The sequence below is a fragment of the Ovis canadensis genome, chromosome 19 (genome assembly GCF_042477335.2).
Source record: "Ovis canadensis isolate MfBH-ARS-UI-01 breed Bighorn chromosome 19, ARS-UI_OviCan_v2, whole genome shotgun sequence".
In the NCBI taxonomy this organism is placed as follows: Eukaryota; Metazoa; Chordata; class Mammalia; order Artiodactyla; family Bovidae; genus Ovis; species Ovis canadensis.
In genome coordinates, this window is record NC_091263.1 from 30157792 (window position 1) to 30179020 (window position 21229).

The 21229-nt window shown below is 42.0% G+C and overlaps 1 protein-coding gene and 1 non-coding gene across 2 annotated transcripts in view; both read left to right on the top strand.

Moving 5' to 3' along the window:
- Nucleotides 1–1308: 1308 nt before the first annotated feature.
- The window catches only part of ABHD5 (abhydrolase domain containing 5, lysophosphatidic acid acyltransferase), a 38782-nt gene continuing 18861 nt past the window's right edge, over nt 1309–21229 (top strand). The window contains exon 1 of the mRNA XM_069560790.1: nt 1309–1522. Within this exon, the coding sequence (XP_069416891.1) occupies nt 1476–1522 (47 nt within the window). The 5' untranslated portion in view covers nt 1309–1475. The remainder of the gene's footprint in view (nt 1523–21229) is intronic.
- On the top strand, nt 8512–8619 carry LOC138424944 (U6 spliceosomal RNA). Its single transcript, XR_011251039.1, has one exon. It is a non-coding gene; the product is annotated as a U6 spliceosomal RNA (small nuclear RNA).

Below are 21229 nucleotides of genomic sequence, written 5' to 3' on the forward strand. Positions count from 1 at the left end.
CCTCAAGGAACTCCCAGTGTAGTTGGAAGTATATCCAATAATGTCCATTAAAAAGCCACAACAACTAGACAAGGCTGAGAATCTGAGTACCAGATGAGTGCCAGACACTCTCTGGGTTGGGGGGCTCAGAGGAGAGAGAAAGAGGCTACAGAGAGAGTAGAATCGGGGAAGGAAAGTGAGGAACCTCATCTAAAATAAAGGGTACTATATTACAGTGTGTGCACAAGGCATGCTAAGTTGCTTCAGTCAGGTCCTGCTCTTTGTCATTCTATGGACTGTAGCCCGCCAGGCTCCCCTGTCCATGGGATTCTCCCTGCAAGAATAGTGGGGTGGTTGGCATCTCCTCCACCAGAGGATCCTCCTGACTCAGGGATCAAACCTGTGTCTCCTGGGTCTCCTGCATTGGCAGGTGGGTTCTTTACCACTACGGCCACCTGGGAAGCCCACTATACTAGAGTAGGTTCCATAAAGCGGGAGTCTTATTTCAATCCATTGTTTCTTAGTGCCTAGAAGAGAGTGGTTGGATGGCATCATGGACTCAATGGACATGAGTCTGAGCAAACTCCGGGAGATAGGTAAGGACAGGGAAGCCTGGTGTGCTGCAGTCCAAGGGGTCCCAAAGGCTGAGACACCACTGAGTGACTGAACAACAAAGCATAGAGTGGGCACATAGTGGGCCAATGGTAAATAGGAAAGAATGAACAGTAGGCAGCGATAGCAATACAAATGCAGGCACTATCTGATAGCTAAAAGACGTGAAAACAGGTCAAGAAATTTTGATATTTACATTAGTGATGTCCCCTCAAGAACCTTTAGGTATCTAAACACTGACTCTTCTCACCCCTCTCTTGTGTACAGAGAGCGGGGATGGACAGGGGCTGCTGGTATTGGTCACTGCTGTAACTCCAGGGTCTGGAGTAGTGTCCCGCATTATCAGTGAATATCGAGTGACTATAAGGTCAGTGTCCTCTCCCTCTGGCCACCCATCTGCGGGGAAGGGCCGGCCGAAGGCCACTCAGCTCCTCCACCAAAGCATTTCCATTCGAGAATGCAACATTTACTGAATGCTAGCCGGGCTCTTTCTGAGCAAGTCGCGCCTCAGTCCCCAAGGTACTGCTAGGTACTAGTCCAGTGCCCAGCACCTGACACTCAATATCAGCGGATGATGCATTAATACGGTCATTATTGAAGCTGGTTACCGCCTAACGCTGCTGGACGAGTCTCGCCGGTTTCCTGCAGGTGGATGGTCCCGCCTAGCGCTCCGAGCAGAGCGCGTCAGACAGGATGACGCTGGCGTGGCTGGTGGGTGGGGCGGCATGGCCCGGCACGCGCACGCGCACTGCCGCGCCATCCTGTCCTGCGAGTGGGCGGGCGACGCATGCGCGGGCGGCGGCCTTAAGGCCGCCGCGGCCCCTAGTGTCCCAGTCGGCCTGTCAGCCGGCTAGGAGGCAGTGTCTGACAGTGGCGCGGCAGCCATGGCGGCAGAGGAGGAGGAGGTGGACTCGGCCGACCCGAGCGAGAGGTCAGTGCAGCGGGAGCTGCGTCTGGCTCGGGCGCGCGGGCAGTGCTAAGGGCTCTAACCTGCCCGGTCGTTCGGTTGTCCCGCCCCGGCGCGAATCCGCTCGGCGCGCGGAAGAGAAGCTTCTGGCCCCGCTCTGCCCTCAGCGGGCGCCCTTGGGGTCTGAATGTGAACCCGGCTGCGCCAGGAGGCCGCTTGACCCCCACGCCGACGGGTCCCGCGGGGTCGTGTGAGCGGCTCCGCCGGGCGGCCGCGGGAGTGGCTGGGCACCCAGCCCTGCTGAGGGCAGTTTTGCGGCAGAGACGGCTGCGGACCCCAGCCCTGCCGCAGCTGGACCCACGGGCGCTGAGCGGCGTCGCTGCACTTGACTCGAGTCACGGGAAACGGCCGAGTCACTGTCCGCTTCCGAGCACGGCTTCCGACCTCAGTTAAGCGCTGCGCTCGGTGCAGCCGGGAGTGAGGGCGAAAGTGCTGTCCGGCCGGGTGTCTCCGGAGCCTGAGGAAGGGGCGGCGCTTCCTCGGAGCAGTGGTGGACCGAGAGTCCAGGTTCACCCCAGAAGCCGCGGGTCGGAAGGGGCTGTCGGGGGGAGGCGGAACGCAGAGTGGGGGAAAGGGGCTGGTGGAGTTTTCAGAAAATGTGTAATTTACCCGATAGTTTACAGAAAGAAAGTTAACACGATATGGATAACAAGTTCACTCAATGATCTCTCAAACAGCGATCTTCCTTTGCTTCCAAATGTTCTGGTGTTACTGAAGAAATGTGTGTGTTTGGTTTTCAGAAGACACGTATGTAGAAACTTTTATGAAAGTGGGAGAAAGATGTCTAGTGGGAAGCTTTTTTTAAAAAAAATTATTTATTAGAGTACAAGTGATTTGCTATATTGTGTTCAGGTGTACATTAAAGTGATTCAGTGCAGGAAAAAAAAATATATGTTCTTTTCAGATTCTTTTCCATTGTAGGTCATTACAGGGTATTGAAAATAGTTCCCTGTGCCATACAGTAGGTTCTTGTTTATCTGTTATATTTATAGTGGTGTGTATCTGTTAATCCTAAACTCCTAATTTATCCCTCCCCCATTTCCCTTTTGGAATTCATAAATTCGTATTCTATATTTGAGTCTGTTTCTGTTTTGTAAGTAAGTTCATTTTTATCATTTTTTTTATTCCACATGTAAGGGATATCCTGTGATACCTGTCTTTCTCTGATTTTGTTCCGTTAGTATGGTAATCTCTAGGTCCATCCATGTTGCTGCAAATGACGATTTTTCATTCTTTTTTTAAGGCCAGTGTTCCCTTGTGTGTATGTGTGTATATATATACATCACATTTTCTTTATTCATTCATCTGTTGATGGACATTTAGGTTACTTTCCTGTCTTCTAGGACTTATAAATAGTGCTACTGTGAATATTGGGGTGCATACATCTTTTGAAATTAGAGTTTTCATCTTTTCTAAATATATCCCCAGGAGTGGGATTGCTGGATCATACGTTCTTTTTAAGGAACCTCCATGCAGTTTTCCATAGTGGCTGCACCAGTTTACATTCCCATCAACAGTTAGGAGGGTTCTAATGGGAAACTTTTTGATATACAAAAATATTGTTTATTTTATTGTTTTCTATCTGTAGTTTCATGCAGTTGGCAGTAGATGAAGAGCAGTTAATTCGTGGAAAAATTACATTGCTATGAACATTATTGTTTTATTTCTCAAGGCCAGTCATTCAGATTGGAAAGTAAATGAACTTATATGCTAATCCCCCTATGTGTTTAATATTTTGACAACAGTTCTACTTCAGATGCTGGGAGAAATTTGCGTTATGAAACATAACCTAAATGACAGAGGGTAATATAAAGTCCCATGATAGATGGGGTGTTTGGAAAGATGACAGAAGGGAAAAGTTGTGAAATACTAGAAACTAGGTTCTTCCCTTGACTTTGTTTTTGTGAGTCACTCACTTCACTTCACAAGTCTGTTGTTTTGGTTTGTTGATGAACTTAACTTGTTGAGGTAAGATGCCTAATGTCATGTCATCACAAGTAGGAACCTGTTAGCTTATCACCATCTAGTTCATCACAACATTTTTGGCTCTGAGACTACTTTTATGGGATCTCTTTCGCTGCCATGTTGTTGGGAGGCTTGCAAGTCCAGGGCACACCCAGGAAAGGAATTTGCGGTTTTGGTTGACAGCAGGAGGTCCCTGTAGATAGACTATAAACTATCCTTAGCAGCTGCCCAGTCATAGGCCCTTGTTAGAGGTGGGCCTCTTTGGTGCTCTTGATGATACACTTGAGCAGTATCCAGTATATAAGCTGGTGTGACCTTGTGAATTCTGTTAAGCAAGTACCTGCTTATGCTGGATGCTCCCTAATGTATTCATATTAAACCTTAAGGTGTAGCCTATGTGCTAGGTATTACTGTACCCATTTTTCGGGTGCAACTGCAGCTGGGACTGCAGCTGGCACTCCACCAGTGAGTAGTGGAAGTAGATTGGAACTCCCTCGCTATCTGGATTTAGTCTAAGGAGCTTTCCCCCATCTCTGCTTGCTTCTCCACTGGGATTGGGTTTACTAGGATGTTTAGTTCTTATTTCCTTTGCTTCACTGATACTTTGTTATTTAGTCCTGCATTGATACAGAGCTCACTTTAATTTTTTTTGTTGTTGGTTAATCAGCAGTCAGCTGTCCCAAGAGCAAAGTGGATTGTGGGAAAACAAAAGTCTTTGAATCCAGTTCCTTATTTTTAAGATGTTTCAGGTTTAGATGGGGCAATGGTATTAACAAAGGAAACAATTATAAAACGGTCAACTGTCATTTGAAGGCTCTTTGTTCTTCACTTGCTAAATCATGTCCAACTCTTTGCAATCCTTTTAACTGTAGCCACCACCCCCCCCCCCCCCCCCAGGTTCCTCTGTCCATGGGATTTCCCAGGCAAGAATACTAGAGTGAGTTGCCATTTCCTTCTCCAGGGGGTCTTCCGGACTCAGGGATCAAACCCACATATCCTGGTTTGCAGATGGATTCTTTACCACTGAGCCACGCTGAGAAGCCACAAAGGCTTTTTGGATCATATGATTCTTAGCCTTTCATTCCTAGTGTAGACGGGCATGCCTTGGAGCCATTTGGTTTTCAACATCTAATCCTTTTCAGTTGCAGTACTGTTGAAAAGGCAATATGTAACAAGAGTTAGGTAGACTTCTGTTAATTACTGCAAGGTTTGTCTCGGAGAATGTTTAATTATCAGTTGGGTTTAGAGGAAAGCTGTCATGGAATTGCCTGGTTGCAGAGTAGACCATAGACTAGCCAATTTGCAGTGGTGGTCTAGAGTTATTGCTAAAATTTCAGGAATTTTGCCAGCAGTTGGCAACTTGAAATCAGTCATGGTGGTTGTACTTACATGATGGAAATCATCAAATAGTATAAATAGGGGATTTTCCCCCCTTCCTTTCCAATGGGTTTACCCTACTGGATTTTCATTAGAGTTTGATTGTGGTTTTTTGCCTTGGAGATAAGATAGAGAAATCCACTCTCCTATCTTTTAAAAGACTTCTCAGATCAGTGACCCCTCTCTGTTGTCATCTCCCCTTTCCAAATCCTTACCTCTTGACTTATTAAAAATCACAGAACTCCTCAGTGTCACATTCCAGTGGACTTCTATTTTTCTTAATACTTACCTTTCTTGGGTCCTTTCTAGTGTGTGACACTAAAGATAGCTACTCTCTTTGGAGACTTTTATCAGACATTCTCTTATGACATTTTGCTTTTTGTCTTACCTGAGACCAGTAGTTAATTTTGTTTTTTACCCCCATTCACTCTCTGAGATTCTGTCTCCATCTATGTTTTCATTGTGTTTTTTACTCACAACTGCTTGAGCTATCCTGTCTGTAGGGAGGGCTCAACTCCTTAGGATGAAGCCTTCTTCAGTATTCTAGTGATGTTTCTAATTGTGTATCAAATGTTTGCAACTGGTTTCTCAAATGTAACAAGTCCCAACCAGAATCTCATTTGCACCTCCTTCCCTTGAACTAAACCATACAAAAAGCTAAGTGCACCTCCTCAACTTCCTGTTTTTGTTAGGGTATTTAGGTACTTAGGTATTACCCAGATAATCATGATGGTGTGATCACTCACCTAGAGCCAGACATCCTGGAATGTGAAGTCAGGTGGGCCTTAGGAAGCATCACTATGAACAAAACTAGTGAAGGTGATGGAATTCCAGTTGAGCTATTTCAAATCCTAAAAGATAATGCTGTGAAAGTGCTGCACTCAATATGCCAGCATATTTGGAAAACTCAGCAGTGGCCACAGGACTGGAAAAGGTCAGTTTTCATTCCAATCCCAAAGAAAGGCAATGCCAAAGAATGCTCAAACTACCACACAATTGCACTCATCTCACGCACTAGCAAAGTAATGCTCAAAATTCTCCAAGCCAGGCTTCAGCAATACGTGAACTGTGAAATTCCAGATGTTCAAGCTGGATTTAGAAAAGGCAGAGGAACCAGAGGTCAAATTGCCAACATCCTTTGGATCATGGAAAAAGCAAGAGAGTTCCAGAAAAACATCCATTTCTGCTTTATTGACTTTGCCAAAGCCTTTGACTATGTGAATCACAACAAACTGTGGAAAATTCTTCAAGAGATAGAAATACCAGTCTACCTGACCTGCCTCTTAAGAAATCTGTATGTAGGTCAGGAAGCAACAGTTAGAACTGGGCATGGAACAACAGATTGGTTCCAAGTAGGAAAAGGAGTACGTAAAGGTTGTATATTGTCACACTGCTTGTTTAACTTATATGCAGAGTACATCATGCAAAATGTCAGGCTGGATGAAGCACAAGCTGGAATCAAGATTGCTGGGAGAAATATCAATAACCTCAGATAGGCAGATGACACCACCCTTATGGCAGAAAGTGAAGAAGAACTAAAGAGCCTCTTGATGAAAGTGAAAGAAGAGAGTGAAAAAATTGGCTTAAAGCTCAACATTCAGAAAACTAAGATCATGGCATTAGGTCCCATCACTTCATGGCAAATAGATGGGGAAACAGTGGAAAGAGTGGCTGACTTTATTTTCTGGGGCTCCAAAATCACTACAGATGGTGACTGCAGCCATGAAATTAAAAGATGGTTACTCCTTGGAAGGAAAGCTATGACCAACCTAGACAGCATATTAAAAAGCAGAGACATGACTTTGCCAACACAGGTCCATCTAGTCAAAGCTATGGTTTTTCCAGTGGTCATGTATGGATGTGAGAGTTGGACTATAAATAAAGCTGAGCACCGAAGAATTGATGCTTTTGAACTGTGATGTTGGAGAAGACTCAAAGAGTCCCTTGGACTGCAAGGAGATCCAACCAGTCCATCCTAAAGGAGATCAGTCCTGAGTGTTCAATGGAAGAACTGATGTTGAAGCTAAAACTAATACTTTGGCCACCTGATGAGAAGAGCTGACTCATTGGAAAAGACCCTGATGCTGGGAAAGATTGAAGGCAGGAGGAGAAGGGGATGACAGAGGATGAGATGGTTGGATGGCATCACTGACTCAATGGACATGAATTTGTGTAAACTCCGGGAGTTGGTGATGGACAGGGAGGCCTTGTGTGCTGCGGTCCATGGGGTCCCAAAGAGTTGGACATGACTGAGCGACTGAACTGAATTGAACTTAGGTTTTTGGTTCTTCTGGTCCTCCAGATTAAGAAATGTGGTACTGTCTTTTCACTCTCCCTCCCCCACCTCCATTGATCCAAACACAGAATCTATTACCACGTCCAGTAGCCTCTAAGTGCAGCATCACCTTTCCAGCCCTGTTGTCACCTGGGGGCCTCAATGTCCTGTGCCTATGCTTTCCACATAACTTATGGAAAGTTAGTTACTTTTACACTCCCGAGAGGCACAGTCTAGTATGTAGCACAACCACCCACAGTAGAGGGCTTCCCAGGTGGCTCAGTGGTAAAGAATCCGCCTGCCAGTGCAGAAGATGCAGGAAATGCGGGTTCGGTTCCTGGATCAGGAAGATCCCCTGGAGAAGGAAATGGCAACTCACTCCAGTATTCTTGCCTGGAAAATTCCTTGGACAGAGGAGCCTGGGGGCTACAGTCCATGGGGGTGGCAAAGAGTCAGACACTGTGAGCACTCATGCAGTCAGTCGCACACACAGTGTGGTGGTATTATATGTCCTCAGCCTGACTTCCAAGCCCTTTGCAGGCGGTGAGGCTGCTAACTTTGGAGTCTTCTTTCCTTCCTGTGCTCTGGGCTCTAGCCAAGCTGTGTCTTTCATTGTTTCCTACACATGTGCCTTGCTTACCTCCCGTTTTTCCGTGACTTGGTTCAAGTTGATTTCTCTGACCCCAGACAGAGGGTGATCTCCCTTCTTTTCCTGCACTTTCTTCATGGCGCCTCCATCATGTCCTGTAGTATCGTTTTTCTGTCCTTGTTTTGTCAGATCATTGAAGACAGAGCTTTTGTGTTACTCAAATGTCTGGTTGAGCCCATAGGGGCTTTATAAATAGCAAGTTTCAATAACATTTTAAGAATTAAACATTTCAACTGTTCTAAATTTATGCTGACACAAACATTAGGATAAAAAATCCTAGTACTTGATTATTCATTTTGCAGTTGATTTAAATTTTTTAATTCCAAAATATCAGAGTACATCAATAGATACTGTTATAAGAAATTCAAAGTTTAAATTTGACTAGGATGAATTTGAGCAGTTAGAGTCATAAACGTAAATTATATCAGAGAATTGTGAATATGGTTCTTCTCCTTGACCTTGGATGAACCAACAGGGAACCATGCTTCACTGTTTCGCCTGTTCTCCAAAATGCCAGTTACAGACCAGCAAATGCAGATGTCATTCCTGTGACAAAGAACCCAACAAGAGATTGTAAAGTCCCATGGGTGGTACACTTAGTAAAAACAACACTGACTAACACATTTCAGAATAAAATGTGCCTCTGAATGAGTCCTTAAAGTCTATATTATTTATAATAGACGTTCAGTGCTCGCTTCTGCAGCACATATACTAATAAAATTGGAATAATAGAGAAGATTAGCATGGCCCCTGGGCAAGGATGACACACAAATTCGTGAAGCGTTCCATATTTTTAGAAATTGACTGATTGTTAAGCAAATCTGTACACAAAAATAAAACTATAAAAATAACAACAACAAAAATGGCATGTTAATCATTTAAATTATAACTTGTGTGAGACATACTCTTTTTTTTTCTTCTTCTTTTCCTGGGTAGGATTTAAGAAGTCATTTTCCAGGGAAAAAAAGATCTTTATTTGCCCAAGGGTTATCATTTTCACTCTGGAAGTTTTCAGTCATTCACTGGTTAAGGAATTATTTCAGAGGAATACATATATTTATAACTCTAATCAGTTTGGATATTTATAATAAAAATGAAAACCTCATAGTTTCTCTAAATGAGGTAGATAGAATACTTGCTTAGAGTAGCTTATAGAGGGCAGTAATAAACATAAGTTTTTCTTTCTTGATAGTACCAGTCAGTATAGGCCATTTTAAACAAACCTGTAATATAATGAAATTCTCTTTACTTGTAACCTAATTAGAAATGTTATTTAAGTAGCCAAAAACTATGTGGAAACTGACCAGACTTCTGTATATTTTCTTCAGAATACTTTGAAACCTCTTTCACTGTTTCACAATATTTACAGTTTGTGCAATTCAGATTTAGTAATACTATGGATAGTCAAATGCCTTAGAGAAGAAAACAGGAATTACTAGGAAATTTAAATGTTGATAGCCTAGGATACAAGTACAATGTTAATGCTATTTTTTAAAAAGAGAGAGAGAGAAAGAGTACATAGAAAATTCAGGGGGAAAGTTTCAGTTTTTATTTTAGAACTCGGGATACTTAAAATCAGATTCTTGAGTTAACAAACTGTTCATATGCTGAGCACATCTTATTGGCTTTCCTTAGAGTTGCCACCTTTGATATGGTGTTTTAAAGCTTTTCTTACTCAGAAGTCTGCTCACTAAAAGTATTGCTTACATGTTACAGGTTGCAAAGCAAGTTTATTTAGTATTTTGTTTAGATGCTTTGGGGCTTGAGTCCTCAGCCTTCCTAATGAGGTTGGTTCTCAATAGATAAGTCAGTGTATGATAAAATCTTCCTGATGCCATAGATAGATAGAGTCCCTGTCGTGAATGTCTTATCTTTGTATTAGAGCTGACACTTTTCATCTCTTCTGAAGTCAGGGCCTCAGCAAAGTATGATGGTATTTACTGTTTATCTGCTTATTAGAGAAGTTAATTTTTGCGTTTCTGTGTATTTCCCAAAGTTCTGAGGAGGCAGCCCTGTATCTTGTTCACTGTATCACGGCCGTGGTAAATTGAGTTGTTCTTTTGGACTTTGTGCCCTCAGAAGTATGGCTGGACATCTGACAAACCTCAGACTGTGTGCTTAGTTCCAATCTCAGTCTTGCACACAGTGAGCTGAGAAATGCAAAAACAACTCTGAATGGCATAGGCGATTTTGTGGAAGAGGCAAAGGGTTTCTTTGAAGATGAGGTCAATTTACCCCAAAGACAGGAAGTGAGGTTGGATGGGCGTTTTAAAGAGTTGAATCATAGAGGTTGCCAGCTAAGGTGTGGGAACTCATGAGCAAAAGCTTATAAACTGAAAGGAGGAAAAGGTAGACCTTGCTGTCACTCTTTAAAAATGTGCTTTTGAGCACTAACACTCAATCCTGTAGAATAAGAAAAAAATTAAGGCAATTTATATAAAACATTGTCATCTAGAAAACATTGTCATCTAGTTAAGGCAAAAACTGATGAGACAGAAACACGAGGCCCAAGGGAAGAGAGGTGTCTTTACAGTTCCATTAACAGTGAAGATGAACTTTTAACGTATTTTGTTAAATATATATTTTTCAGTTTAAACATACTTCAGAAAAACTCCACTTAAAAAAAAATTATCTACTTGAAAAAGCTGCTGTAAAAAACCTAGAGAGTTATTATTGGCCCCTCTTGTGGTTGAAGAGCCCTTGTTTTTAATGTAATCCAATAAAAAGCCTTGCAAACATAAAAACATTATTTTGCCCCTTCTCTTTGAGTTAAGGCAATCACTGGGAAGCAAAATGCAGAGACAAGACAATCCTATCCCTTAAAAATTGGTTTTGTGACGAGTGATGAATAGGTGAAGGTAGGCATGATTCCTGTATTAACGGCTGCCGCATCGCATTTTAAATTCTAGTGCCTTGTGCATAGTAGGCATAAAGAAACTGACATTTTTTATATATAATTTGAATACTGAAACAGATTGCATTTGTGTTTCCTCTGCCCCAATGTGTCTATGATGTGAGGGGGAACAATAGTAGATATAGTTCATTTTACTTGTATTCGTTGTTTTTGTTGTAGAAAGAAAGAAAGTGAAGTCACTCAGTCGTGTCTGACTCTTTGTGATCCCATGGACACCAGGGTCTTCCGTCCATGGGATTTTCTAGGCAAGAGTATGGAGTGGGTTGCCATTTCCTTCTCCCGGGAACTTCCTGACCCAGGGATCAAACCCAGGTCTCCCACATTGTAGACAGATGCTTTACCATCTGAGCCAACACTGGCCTGATTCTCTTTGGCCAAGAACTGTGCTGTTATTGAGGAATATTTGCTGAAAAAAATTAATGAAATTGAGTTGTGAGTAACTTCCTATTGGTACTAATTCATGTACTTGTGGCCAGACATAGATGTTGATGACCATCTTGTCAAGAACTTTTTTTTTAATTTTAAGCTCTGAAGAGCATGAGATTCTTTTAGTTGCCTGTTAAGCTGCAACTAAAAAACAATAGTTTTAGTTGCAGCTTAGCAGGCAGTTGAATGAATTGAAAATTTCATTGCTGAAGACTTGAGTTGTTTTTCCTTTATAATTTGTCAATAGTTTGCATATTTGCAAATAATCTGATAGTAGTAATGCTTTCTGTTATCTTGATACCTTGATAATAAGTTATAGGTAGCATTTGTCAGAGATGCCTAGAGGTCTTACCTCCTGTTAATTCAGAAGATTTGAAACCGGTTGCAGAGAATGTTAGATTGGAGCCTCATTTTAATATAGGCTATTATGGATCTTCTGTTCTATCCTTTTTTTTATTACTGAGGCATAATTGACATATGTCTTTGTATTTGTTTCAGGGGTATAACATAATGATTTGGTATTTTTATATATTGCGAAATGATTATCACAGTCAGTCTAGTTAACCATGCAAAGTTACAGAATTTTTTTCTTGTGATGACAACTTTTTTAGATTTGCTCTCTTAGCTTTCAAATATGCAGTACAGTATCAGTAACTGTAGCTGCCATGCTATGCATTGCATCCCCATGACTTACTCATTGTATAGCTTGTTTATACTTTACCCTTCACCCGTTTTTCCCACTCTCCTGCTCTGTCAACCACCCGTTTACCTCTGAGCTTATTGTTGTTATAGTTGTTTTGAAAGATTCCACATGTAAGTGGGATCATATGAATTTGTCTTTCTCTGACTTAATTTCATGTAGCATGATACCCCTAGGTTCACCCATGTTGTACAAATGTTAATATTTCACTCTATTTTATGGCTGAATAATTTTCCATTATGCATATGTTTTGTGTAACGTACACTCTTTCTCTATCAGTTTGTTGATGAACATTTAGGTTTTTTTCCATATCTTGGCCATTGTATTGTAGATAATGCTTCTGTGAACACTGGGGTGCATATATCTTTTCAAGTTTCTTGTTTTGTCTTCAGATAAATACCTAGAAGTGGAACTGCTGGATCCTAGTGTAGTTTTATTTTTTGAGGAAACTTCATACTGTTTTCTACCAACAGTATGCAAGGGTTCCTTTTTCTCCATATGATCTCTAACATTTTTTCTTTCTTACCTGTTTGATGATAGCCATTCTAACAAGTGTGAGAGGCTATCTCGTTATGGTTTTGATTTACATTTTTCCAGTGTTAGTGATCTGAGCATCTTTTCATCTGTCTGTTTGCCATCTGTATGTTTTCTTTGGCAAAAAGTATATTCAGATCCTCTGCCCGTTTTTTAACTGGACTTTTTTTTTTTTTTTTTTTTGCTCTTGAGTTGCATGAGTTCTTTATGTATTTTGGATATTAACCTCTTATCAAATTTATGATTTTCAGATGTTTTCTCCCATTTTGTAGGTTGCCTTTTTGTTTTGTTGAGGGTTTCCTTTGCTGCACAGAAGCTTTTTACTTTAATGTAGTTACACTTGTTTATTTTTGTTTTTGTTATGTTCTTTAAAAACTGATACCTGAGTGTTTGGCTTCCAACCAGCCTAAATCTAGGTGCTGACTGAGATCCTCCTCTTTGGGACACTGTGTTGGCATACCCTCAACTACTGGGAACTAGTGAAAATAAAATTAGCTTCTTGGACAATCACAAAGGATTGAAAGACAACCAGGAGCTAGGGCAGGGCTGAACAATAAGATTCATCTCCTACAACCAACTCTTTACCACTGGGAGAAGTGATTGTTTTTAATCTAATGCATAGAAACCAACACAGAGAATCAAGCAAAATGAGGAAACAAAGGAATATGTTTCAAACGAAAAAACATGATAAAACCTCAGAGGGGAAAACCCTGGGTCTGGAGGTGTCCCATGGGCAGCAGTCACACAAATCAGGGCTCCGGAGGATTGGACGAGCTCCCTTCTGGAAGATGCTGATGAGCTATAGCAAGGCAGAGGGTGAGTGTAAAAAGGCATCCCCCAGGCTGTGCTCCATGAACGCACCTCTGTAGTTGCTCATGTGTGCCACACCAGAGACCTGCTTCTAAGGCCAAAACTCCTGGACAAATAAACAGGCCTCTTCTGAAAGAGACGAGGGATGTGTTTCGTCTGTGTGGTGTCCTGGGGGTGGTAGTCTTCAAGAAATGTCTCTGTGATTGTTACAGCCCCATGGCACCCAGGAACACAAGCCCCTCTGACTGCCAGAGCCGGGGGAAAGAAGAGGTGTCCTCTGGATCAGTTAAGTTCAGTCGCTCAGTCGTGTCCGACTTTTTGCGACCCCATGAATCACAGCGTGCCAGGCCTCCCTGTCCATCACCAACTCCTGGAATTTACCCAAACTCATCTCTGTCGAGTCGGTGATGCCATCCAGCCATCTCATCCTCTGTTGTCCCCTTCTCCTCCTGCCCCCAATCCCTCCCAGCATCAGGGTCTTTTCCAATGAGTCAATTCTTCGCATGAGGTGGCCAAAGTATTGGAGTTTCAGCTTCAGCTTCAGTTCTTCCAATGAACACCTAGGACTGATCTCCTTTAGGATGGACTGGTTGAATCTCCTTGCAGTCCAAGGAATTCTCAAGAGTCTTCTCCAACACCACAGTTCAAAAGCATCAATTCTTCTGTGCTCAGCTTTCTTCACAGTCCAACTCTCACATCCATACATGACCACTGGAAAAACCATAGCCTTGACTACGGATAGCAAACCTAAAAATTGGGTCAGCAAACAGAAGATGGTAGAGAGCAGGAAGATGATGTCCACCAGTCTCCGTCCCTGGGGAGCATCCCAGCAGGCCCCTGCCCCTTCTGCCGTCACTTTAAGACTAGGAAGTGAGTCTCTCACATGAACCCGGGTTGCTTTCAGAGGGCTGCTTCTGGGCCCTGGTGCCCGTGAGGCTACACGCAAGCCCTTTGAGAACCATTCCTCGGTGTGCCACACCCCACGTGTGTCCTGGCCTTGAGCCTTAAAACCACACATTTTGGGGGCTCATCTTTCAGGTGCCAGTCTTCAAAGTGAGGGAGCCCTATGTGGGTTATGAGCTGTTTGCTCCTCAGGGAGAAGCTCTGGGTTTTGCGTTACCTCCTGATTGTGGGTAGCTGCGCTATATAGTAGCGTTTACGGTGAGATTGTGTCTCAGCCTTTCCCACCTGCTTCGAAGTGGTTTCTCTCTGGTTTGCCCCTTTTATGGAGGGCTTGCTCAGCCAGCATTTAGGTTATTGTCAGAGGAAACTGTTCCATCTATAGCTGTGGATTCAGTGTGTGCGTGGAGGAGATGAGAGCAGGATTGTCCATCTAGAACTGGAACCCCAGCATTCTTCTTTTCACATGTTGTCTCCACAGTATAACCCACCTGCCATGAAAACCTGACCAAGTACATTTGCTTATGTTGTTTTTCAGTCACGCAGTCATGTCTGACTCTTTTGTGGCCCCATGGACTGTAGCCCGCTAGACTCCTCTGTCCATGGGATTTCTCAGGGGAGGATACTGGAATGGGTTGCCATTTCCTGCTCCAGGGGATCTTCCTGAACCAGGGATAGAACCTGAGTCTCTTGTATCTCCTGGACTGGCAGGTGGATTCTTCACCCCCTTAGCCACCTGGGGAGCCCACATCTACTTATAGTCCTGTCCTATAATCCTCTGTGTGTATGTGTGTTCATATGCATACATACATACATAGTTACGAAACTTACTATGAAGTCTTTATATCTAAAGATAAAAAGACAAGAAGAAATTTGACTAGCAGATAAAAAGGAAAAATTTATGTATGTGAAGAAAAAAGTGTGAAGTACCATGCTTCTGATCACCTTCCTAAATTGTTCATTCTGTTGATTACCCTTTTCTTGATTGACCTTTTTGCACTGACGTTTGTTTGTTTTTTGTTTTGTTTTGGGAGGTTCAGGCCTGTAACTTGCCCACGTCCTATCTTCTAATGAGAACCGGTGGTACTGGAGGTGCTCTCTGCCTATAGAAACGATCCTCGTTTGCCTTCCTTCATCCGCGTCTTTTATTTCTTATGACCAAGGCCTTCATTTCACACACACAGTGAGGAAGCACTCACATGGCCATCAGCCAATTAGTGTTTCTGGCACTGGCAATATAAGAATGATGTTAAACGTGGGTTTCGCATTCGTTGTGCTCAGAGTGCAATAGAGCAGATAAATATCGTAAACGAGTAACCAGAGCAATACTACTGCCTGTGTCTGTGACAAGGGTCAGAGGAGTGTCTAATGACTCTTGGCATCAGGATCAGGGACAGTAAGTATCTCAGAAAAGACAAGGCATTCTGGACCAAGGGAGAGCCACAGAGGCATAAAATATTGTGGAATTTGGGGAGTTATGAGGTACTGAAAAATACAGTGTGAAAAGACTTAAGATGGGGAGAGGTTAATCTTGGATGGAATGTGAAGTATTTTCTGTGTGGGTCTGAGGAATATGACTTTGTTCTGTAGGTAATGACAACTCTTCAGATGTTTTAAGGAAGGTGGTCGCCTGAGAAAAAAGTGTTTTGAAGTCACTCAGTTCAAGTCACACCTCTATTTATGTCATTTACTTACCATCACCAACTCAATGGACATGGGTTTGGGTGGACTCTTGGAGTTGGTGAGGGACAGGGAGGCCTGGCGTGCTGCAGTTCATGAGATAGCAAAGAGTCGGACACGACTGTGCGATTGAACTGAACTGAACTCACTAGCGGTATACTCTTGGGCTTTTTGCTTGACGTTTCTGAACTTCAGTGTTCGCATCTGTGAAATGGGTGTAGCCTGAACTGAGAGTATGTTGGATTGTGAGTGACTTAATCATTCAGCAAACATTATTTATTGAGCACCTGTTACACATAATGCCTAGAGAAATTTTATAGGGAAGGGAAATGCAGTAGGATGAGCCTACAAACCCTAGAAAAATGTGGTAGGTACTGTATCAACCTGTTCAGAACTTAGCATGTTTTTCTATTCAATGCTATTCTTTTCTTTTTTAAAGATTTTTGTTGTTGTTGTGAACCATTATGAAAGTCTTTATTGAATTTGTCACATTATTGCTTCTGTTTTATGTTGTCATTTTTTTAGCCACAAGGCATGTGGGGTCTGAGCTCCCCAAGCAGGGATTGAACCCGCACCCCTGGCATTAGAAGGTGAAGTCTTAACCACTGGACCACTACGGAAGTCCCTCACAGCTGTTCTTATTCCTCGATTGTTATTGGTAGCATCTCAGACAGAAACCTAGGAATCCTCTATTATCCCTTCTTTGTAAGCAATTATCAAATTCAGACTGTTTACCTTTTTTTTTTTTTTGGTGTAAAATTTTATTATGATGAAATGCTTAAGTTTTTATGTGTTCATTTGCTGCATTTTGACATACATGCATACATCTATGTAATCCAATTATATCTTAAGATGGAGAGCTTCATAGTCATCCACTTCTAATTCATTGCAACCAGTACACTTAAGGTGAAGCAAAAAACTTCATATCATGAATGTATATTAATATGTTAGGTATTGGGATAGAAACTGACCACGCAGTGAGTCCTTACCTTCAGGGATCTTTCAGTTAGGTGAGGATACCGATGAGTAAATATGAGCTTGAGGACACAACTTGAGAATTAAGAAAATAGAGCTTGATTACAGGAGTCCATCCTGCCACCTTGATCTGATCGTCTTTGGGTATGTGGGAGACATGGAATCTAATCTGAGGTTGATAAGAGTCTAATAAATCATGGGAAGAAGGGGAGAGGTATATTCCAAGGATATTCAGGTCCAGGAAGCAAGAAGACAGGGAATGTTATATGTCTAGAGGACAGAGAATAAGAAATGCCAAAAATAGCATTAAAGCTTCAAGTGAAAGGCTGGAGAAAGGCTGCAGTTCCCAGTGCAGGTCAACTAGAAGTAGCCTTACCTTTGAGACAAGCAGTTTACGTAAAATGACAATTCTCTGTCAGTTTATCTTTGCACTCCCTCTGAACCTTATATAAAACTCCTATTTTATGCCTCATCAATGTTAGTGAATCATAGCTATTGTTGTCAGGATAATATCAACTACTATTTATTGAGTGTGTTTACTCTACCTTGGAACATACTTTCTGCTTCGGAAGACATGTGGCAGTGGGGAGGCAGGTAGTAGGGGCGCAGGTGACTGGAGGGATGTTGCTCTGGGGTGAGGAATACCAGCAGCCACCAGAACCGTGAAGAGACTAGGAAAGAGTTTTTCCCTTAGAGCCTACATTGGGAGGGTGGCCTTGCCAGCAGCTAGGTTTCAGCCCAGTGACACTAAATTCAGGCTTTGCGTCTCCAGAGTGGTGACAGCCTGAATTTCTGTGGCTTGAAGCATGTGGTAATTTGTTAGAGCAGCCATTGGAAACAGTGCCCTTGTCACCTCGCCCCGTGCACGGCATACTTCACTGTGTACATGTGCTCATGCCTTTCCTGCACGGGGACTGCCTGAACCACCACTGCAGCTTTCGAAATATCCTCGGGTTTCAGTTCAGGATGGTGGAGTAGAAGCCTGTGTGCTCATCTCCTCCCGCGAGAGCACCAAAATTGCAACGAGCTGGTGAACAGCCATCGACAGGAGGATGCTGGGACCCACCAAAAGAAAGACACCCCACTTCCAGAGACAAAGAAGAAGTCGCAGCAAGACGATAGGAGGGGAGCGATCACGATAAAATGAAAATCCCAAACCCACCAGGTGGGTGATGCACAGACTGGAGGACAATAATGCCAGTGAAGTTCTCGCACTTTTGTGAAGGTTCTGAACCCTGCATGAGGCTTCCCAGCCTGGGGATCTGACAAAGGGACTGGGAATCCCCAGGGAACCTGGCCTTGTGGGCCAGCAGGATTCTATTATAGCCTTTCCAGAGTTCTGAGGGAAAACAGAGACTCCCAGTCTTTGAGGGTACAAACAAAATTTTGAACACACGAAGACCCAGAGGAGAGCAGCAGTAACCCCACTGGAGACTGACCCAAAACTAGTGTTGGAGGGCCTCCTGTGGAGGCGTGGGTTGGCAGGGGCTCACTGCAGGAATGGGGGCACTGGAAGGTCTCCCTTGGCTAAACCCTCTTGGAGTTCACCATTAATCCTACCATAGAGTCTATAGACCCCAGGGCTGGGTGGCCCCAGGCCAAACAACTACCAGGGAGGGAGTGCAACCCTACCTATCAGCAGATAATTGGATTAAAGCTTTACTGAGCAAGGTCCTGCCTGCCAGAGCAAGACCCAGTTTTTCCCGTGCCAGTCCTTCCCATCAGGAAGCTTACACAAGCCTCTTAGCCTCATCCATCAGAGAACAGATGGAAGCACAGTTTCGCAGCGGCTAAAACAAAAACTGTATTACAGAAAGTTAACTGCGATGAAAAAGCAGGAAGTTATGTCCCAGATGAAGGGACAAAATAAAACCCCAGAAAAACAACTAAATGAAGTGGAGATAGGTAACCTTTCAGAAAAAGAATTCAGAATAATGATAGTGAAGAAGATCCAAGATCTTGGGAAAATAATGGAGGCAAAGATTGAGAAGATACAAGAAATGTTTACCAAGGACTTAGAAGAATTAAAGAACAAGCAAACAGAGATGAAGAATACACTAGAAGGAACCAATAGCAGAATAACAGGCAGAAGAATGGATAAATGACCTGGAGGACAGAATGGTGGAAATCACTGCCACAGAAGAGAATATAGAAAATAGAATGAAAAGAAATGAAGACAGCCTAAGAGACCTCTGGGACAACATTAAACACACCAACATTCACACTGTCAGGGTCCCAGAAGAAGAGAGAAAGGACCTGAGAAAATATTTGAAGAGATAATAGCTGGAAACTTCCCAAACATGGGAAAGGAAATAGTCAACCAAGTTCTGGCAGCATAGAGAGTCCCAGGAAGGATAAACCCAAGGAGGAACACACTGAGACACACAGTAATCAAACTGACAAAATTTAAAGACAGAGATAAAATATTAAAACTGAAAAGGAAAAAAATGGCAAATAATATACATGGGAATTCCCATCAGGCTATCAGCTGATTTCTCAGCAGAAACTCTACAACCCAGAAGGGAATGGCATGATAGATTTAAAGTGATGAAAGGGAAGAACCTACAACCAAGAATACTCTACTCAGCAAGACTCCTTCAGATTTGATGGGGACATCAAAAGCTTTTCAGACAAGCGAAAGTTAAGAGAATTCAGCACAACCAAACCAGCATTACAACAAATGCTAAAGGAACTTCTCTAGGCAGGAAACAGTAGAAGGGAAAGATCTACAGGAAATAAACCCAAAACAATTAAGAAAATGGTACTAGGATCATACATATCAATAAATACCTTAAATGTAAATAGATTAAATGCACCAACCAAAAGACATAGACTGGCTGGGTGGATGAAAACATGCGCATGTATGCCCTTCCACTCACCACATCACTCTGCTTGACCCTCCCTAAGTTGTATGTAATTATTTTATATTGTTAATCATTCCCCAATTATGGCTTGCAGTTGTAATTATCTTTTATTTTCTGTCTGTTGATTGTGAAAACTAATAAATATCTTTTACTGTTGTGATTACATAACTATGACTAGAGTATTACTCATTTAATATTATTGTATCATGATTGATCAACAGAAAAATAATAGAAGTCTGTATCACCAAAACTAGGATCTAATAGAAGAACCTGTCATCACTTTTTAAAATCCAGATGCATATCAGAATTATCTTGAAATTTTTTGAAAAGTACAAATGCTCAGGTATTGCTTTTTTTCTCCAGAGCTCTAGATATGTTTCTAATGAGCAGTCATGTTTAAAAACAACTGGACTATATGATGATCTTTTACTTTTATCTAGTTTGTTTCATTTTTTCTATTTCATATTCAGTGCTCCCATTTCATTTAGTTTTATGTTCTCCAGTTTTCCCATCTCTTTTTCTGGGGGGAGACGTTCTTTCTCAAGCCTTTGTCAAGTGTAGTAGAAAAGCTTTTGTATACATATATATATATATATATATATGTATGATATATGTATTTTATAAACATGAATTTTTGCTTAATTGGAAAAATTATGACATTTTGATTTTACTTGTTTGACTTAGTATGAATAGAATGCTAGATTTCTAATTAAAAAATAGAAATGCAACAAGCAACAAAGGTTTACTGTATAACATAGGGAACTGTAGTCAATATCTTGTAATAACCTATGATGGAAAATAAATTAAAAAATAATATATGTGTATTTGTATAACTGAATTACCTTGCTGTGCAGCTGAAACATTGTAAGTCCACTATACTTCAATAAAATATTTTTTTTAAAAAAAAGAAAGAAATACCCTATTTGTGAAGATCCAGTCCAAAAGCAACTTCCTGATCCCTTTAGGGAGAATAAATCATTGTTAGCTCTGTTTGGTAACTGATAACACCCCAAGTGAATAGAATAGTTCTGTAAATAGTATTGCGTGCTTAATAAGGAACTGTGGAGTGAGTTCATTCTATCATGTATTAGAATTGTTGGGTCTCCTGTTTCTTCAATTAGATTTTTTTTTTGCTTTTTTTATTTTTAACATTGAGATATAATTAACATAGCATTGTTAAGTTCAAGATATACAGCATGTTGATTTATCCATTTATATATTGTAGCATGATTCCCACCATAGCTTGGCTATCAGCTCTACCATATCTCATAATTCTCTTTTTTGTGTGTGGTGAGAACATTTATGTCTAGTCTGTTAGTTACAAAGTCTACAGTACAGTATTGTTGACTGTAATCACTATGCCATGCATTCAGTCTCCAGAACTTAACTCAGTCTTCTAGTTGTAAGTTCTTACCCTCACCTGGTTTAATTTTTCATTATTCCTCATCTTCTTGTCTCCATCCCTGTGCCTGAGCTTTCATTCTGGCTGTTGCGTCTCCTCCGGAACTTGCTTCGTCTTCTCGATTTCATTTTCTCTCATGAGAAGGGTCACACTTTAAGTGATACTGGTCAAGTGCTGAGCTCTTGGGAGCTGTCAGGTGG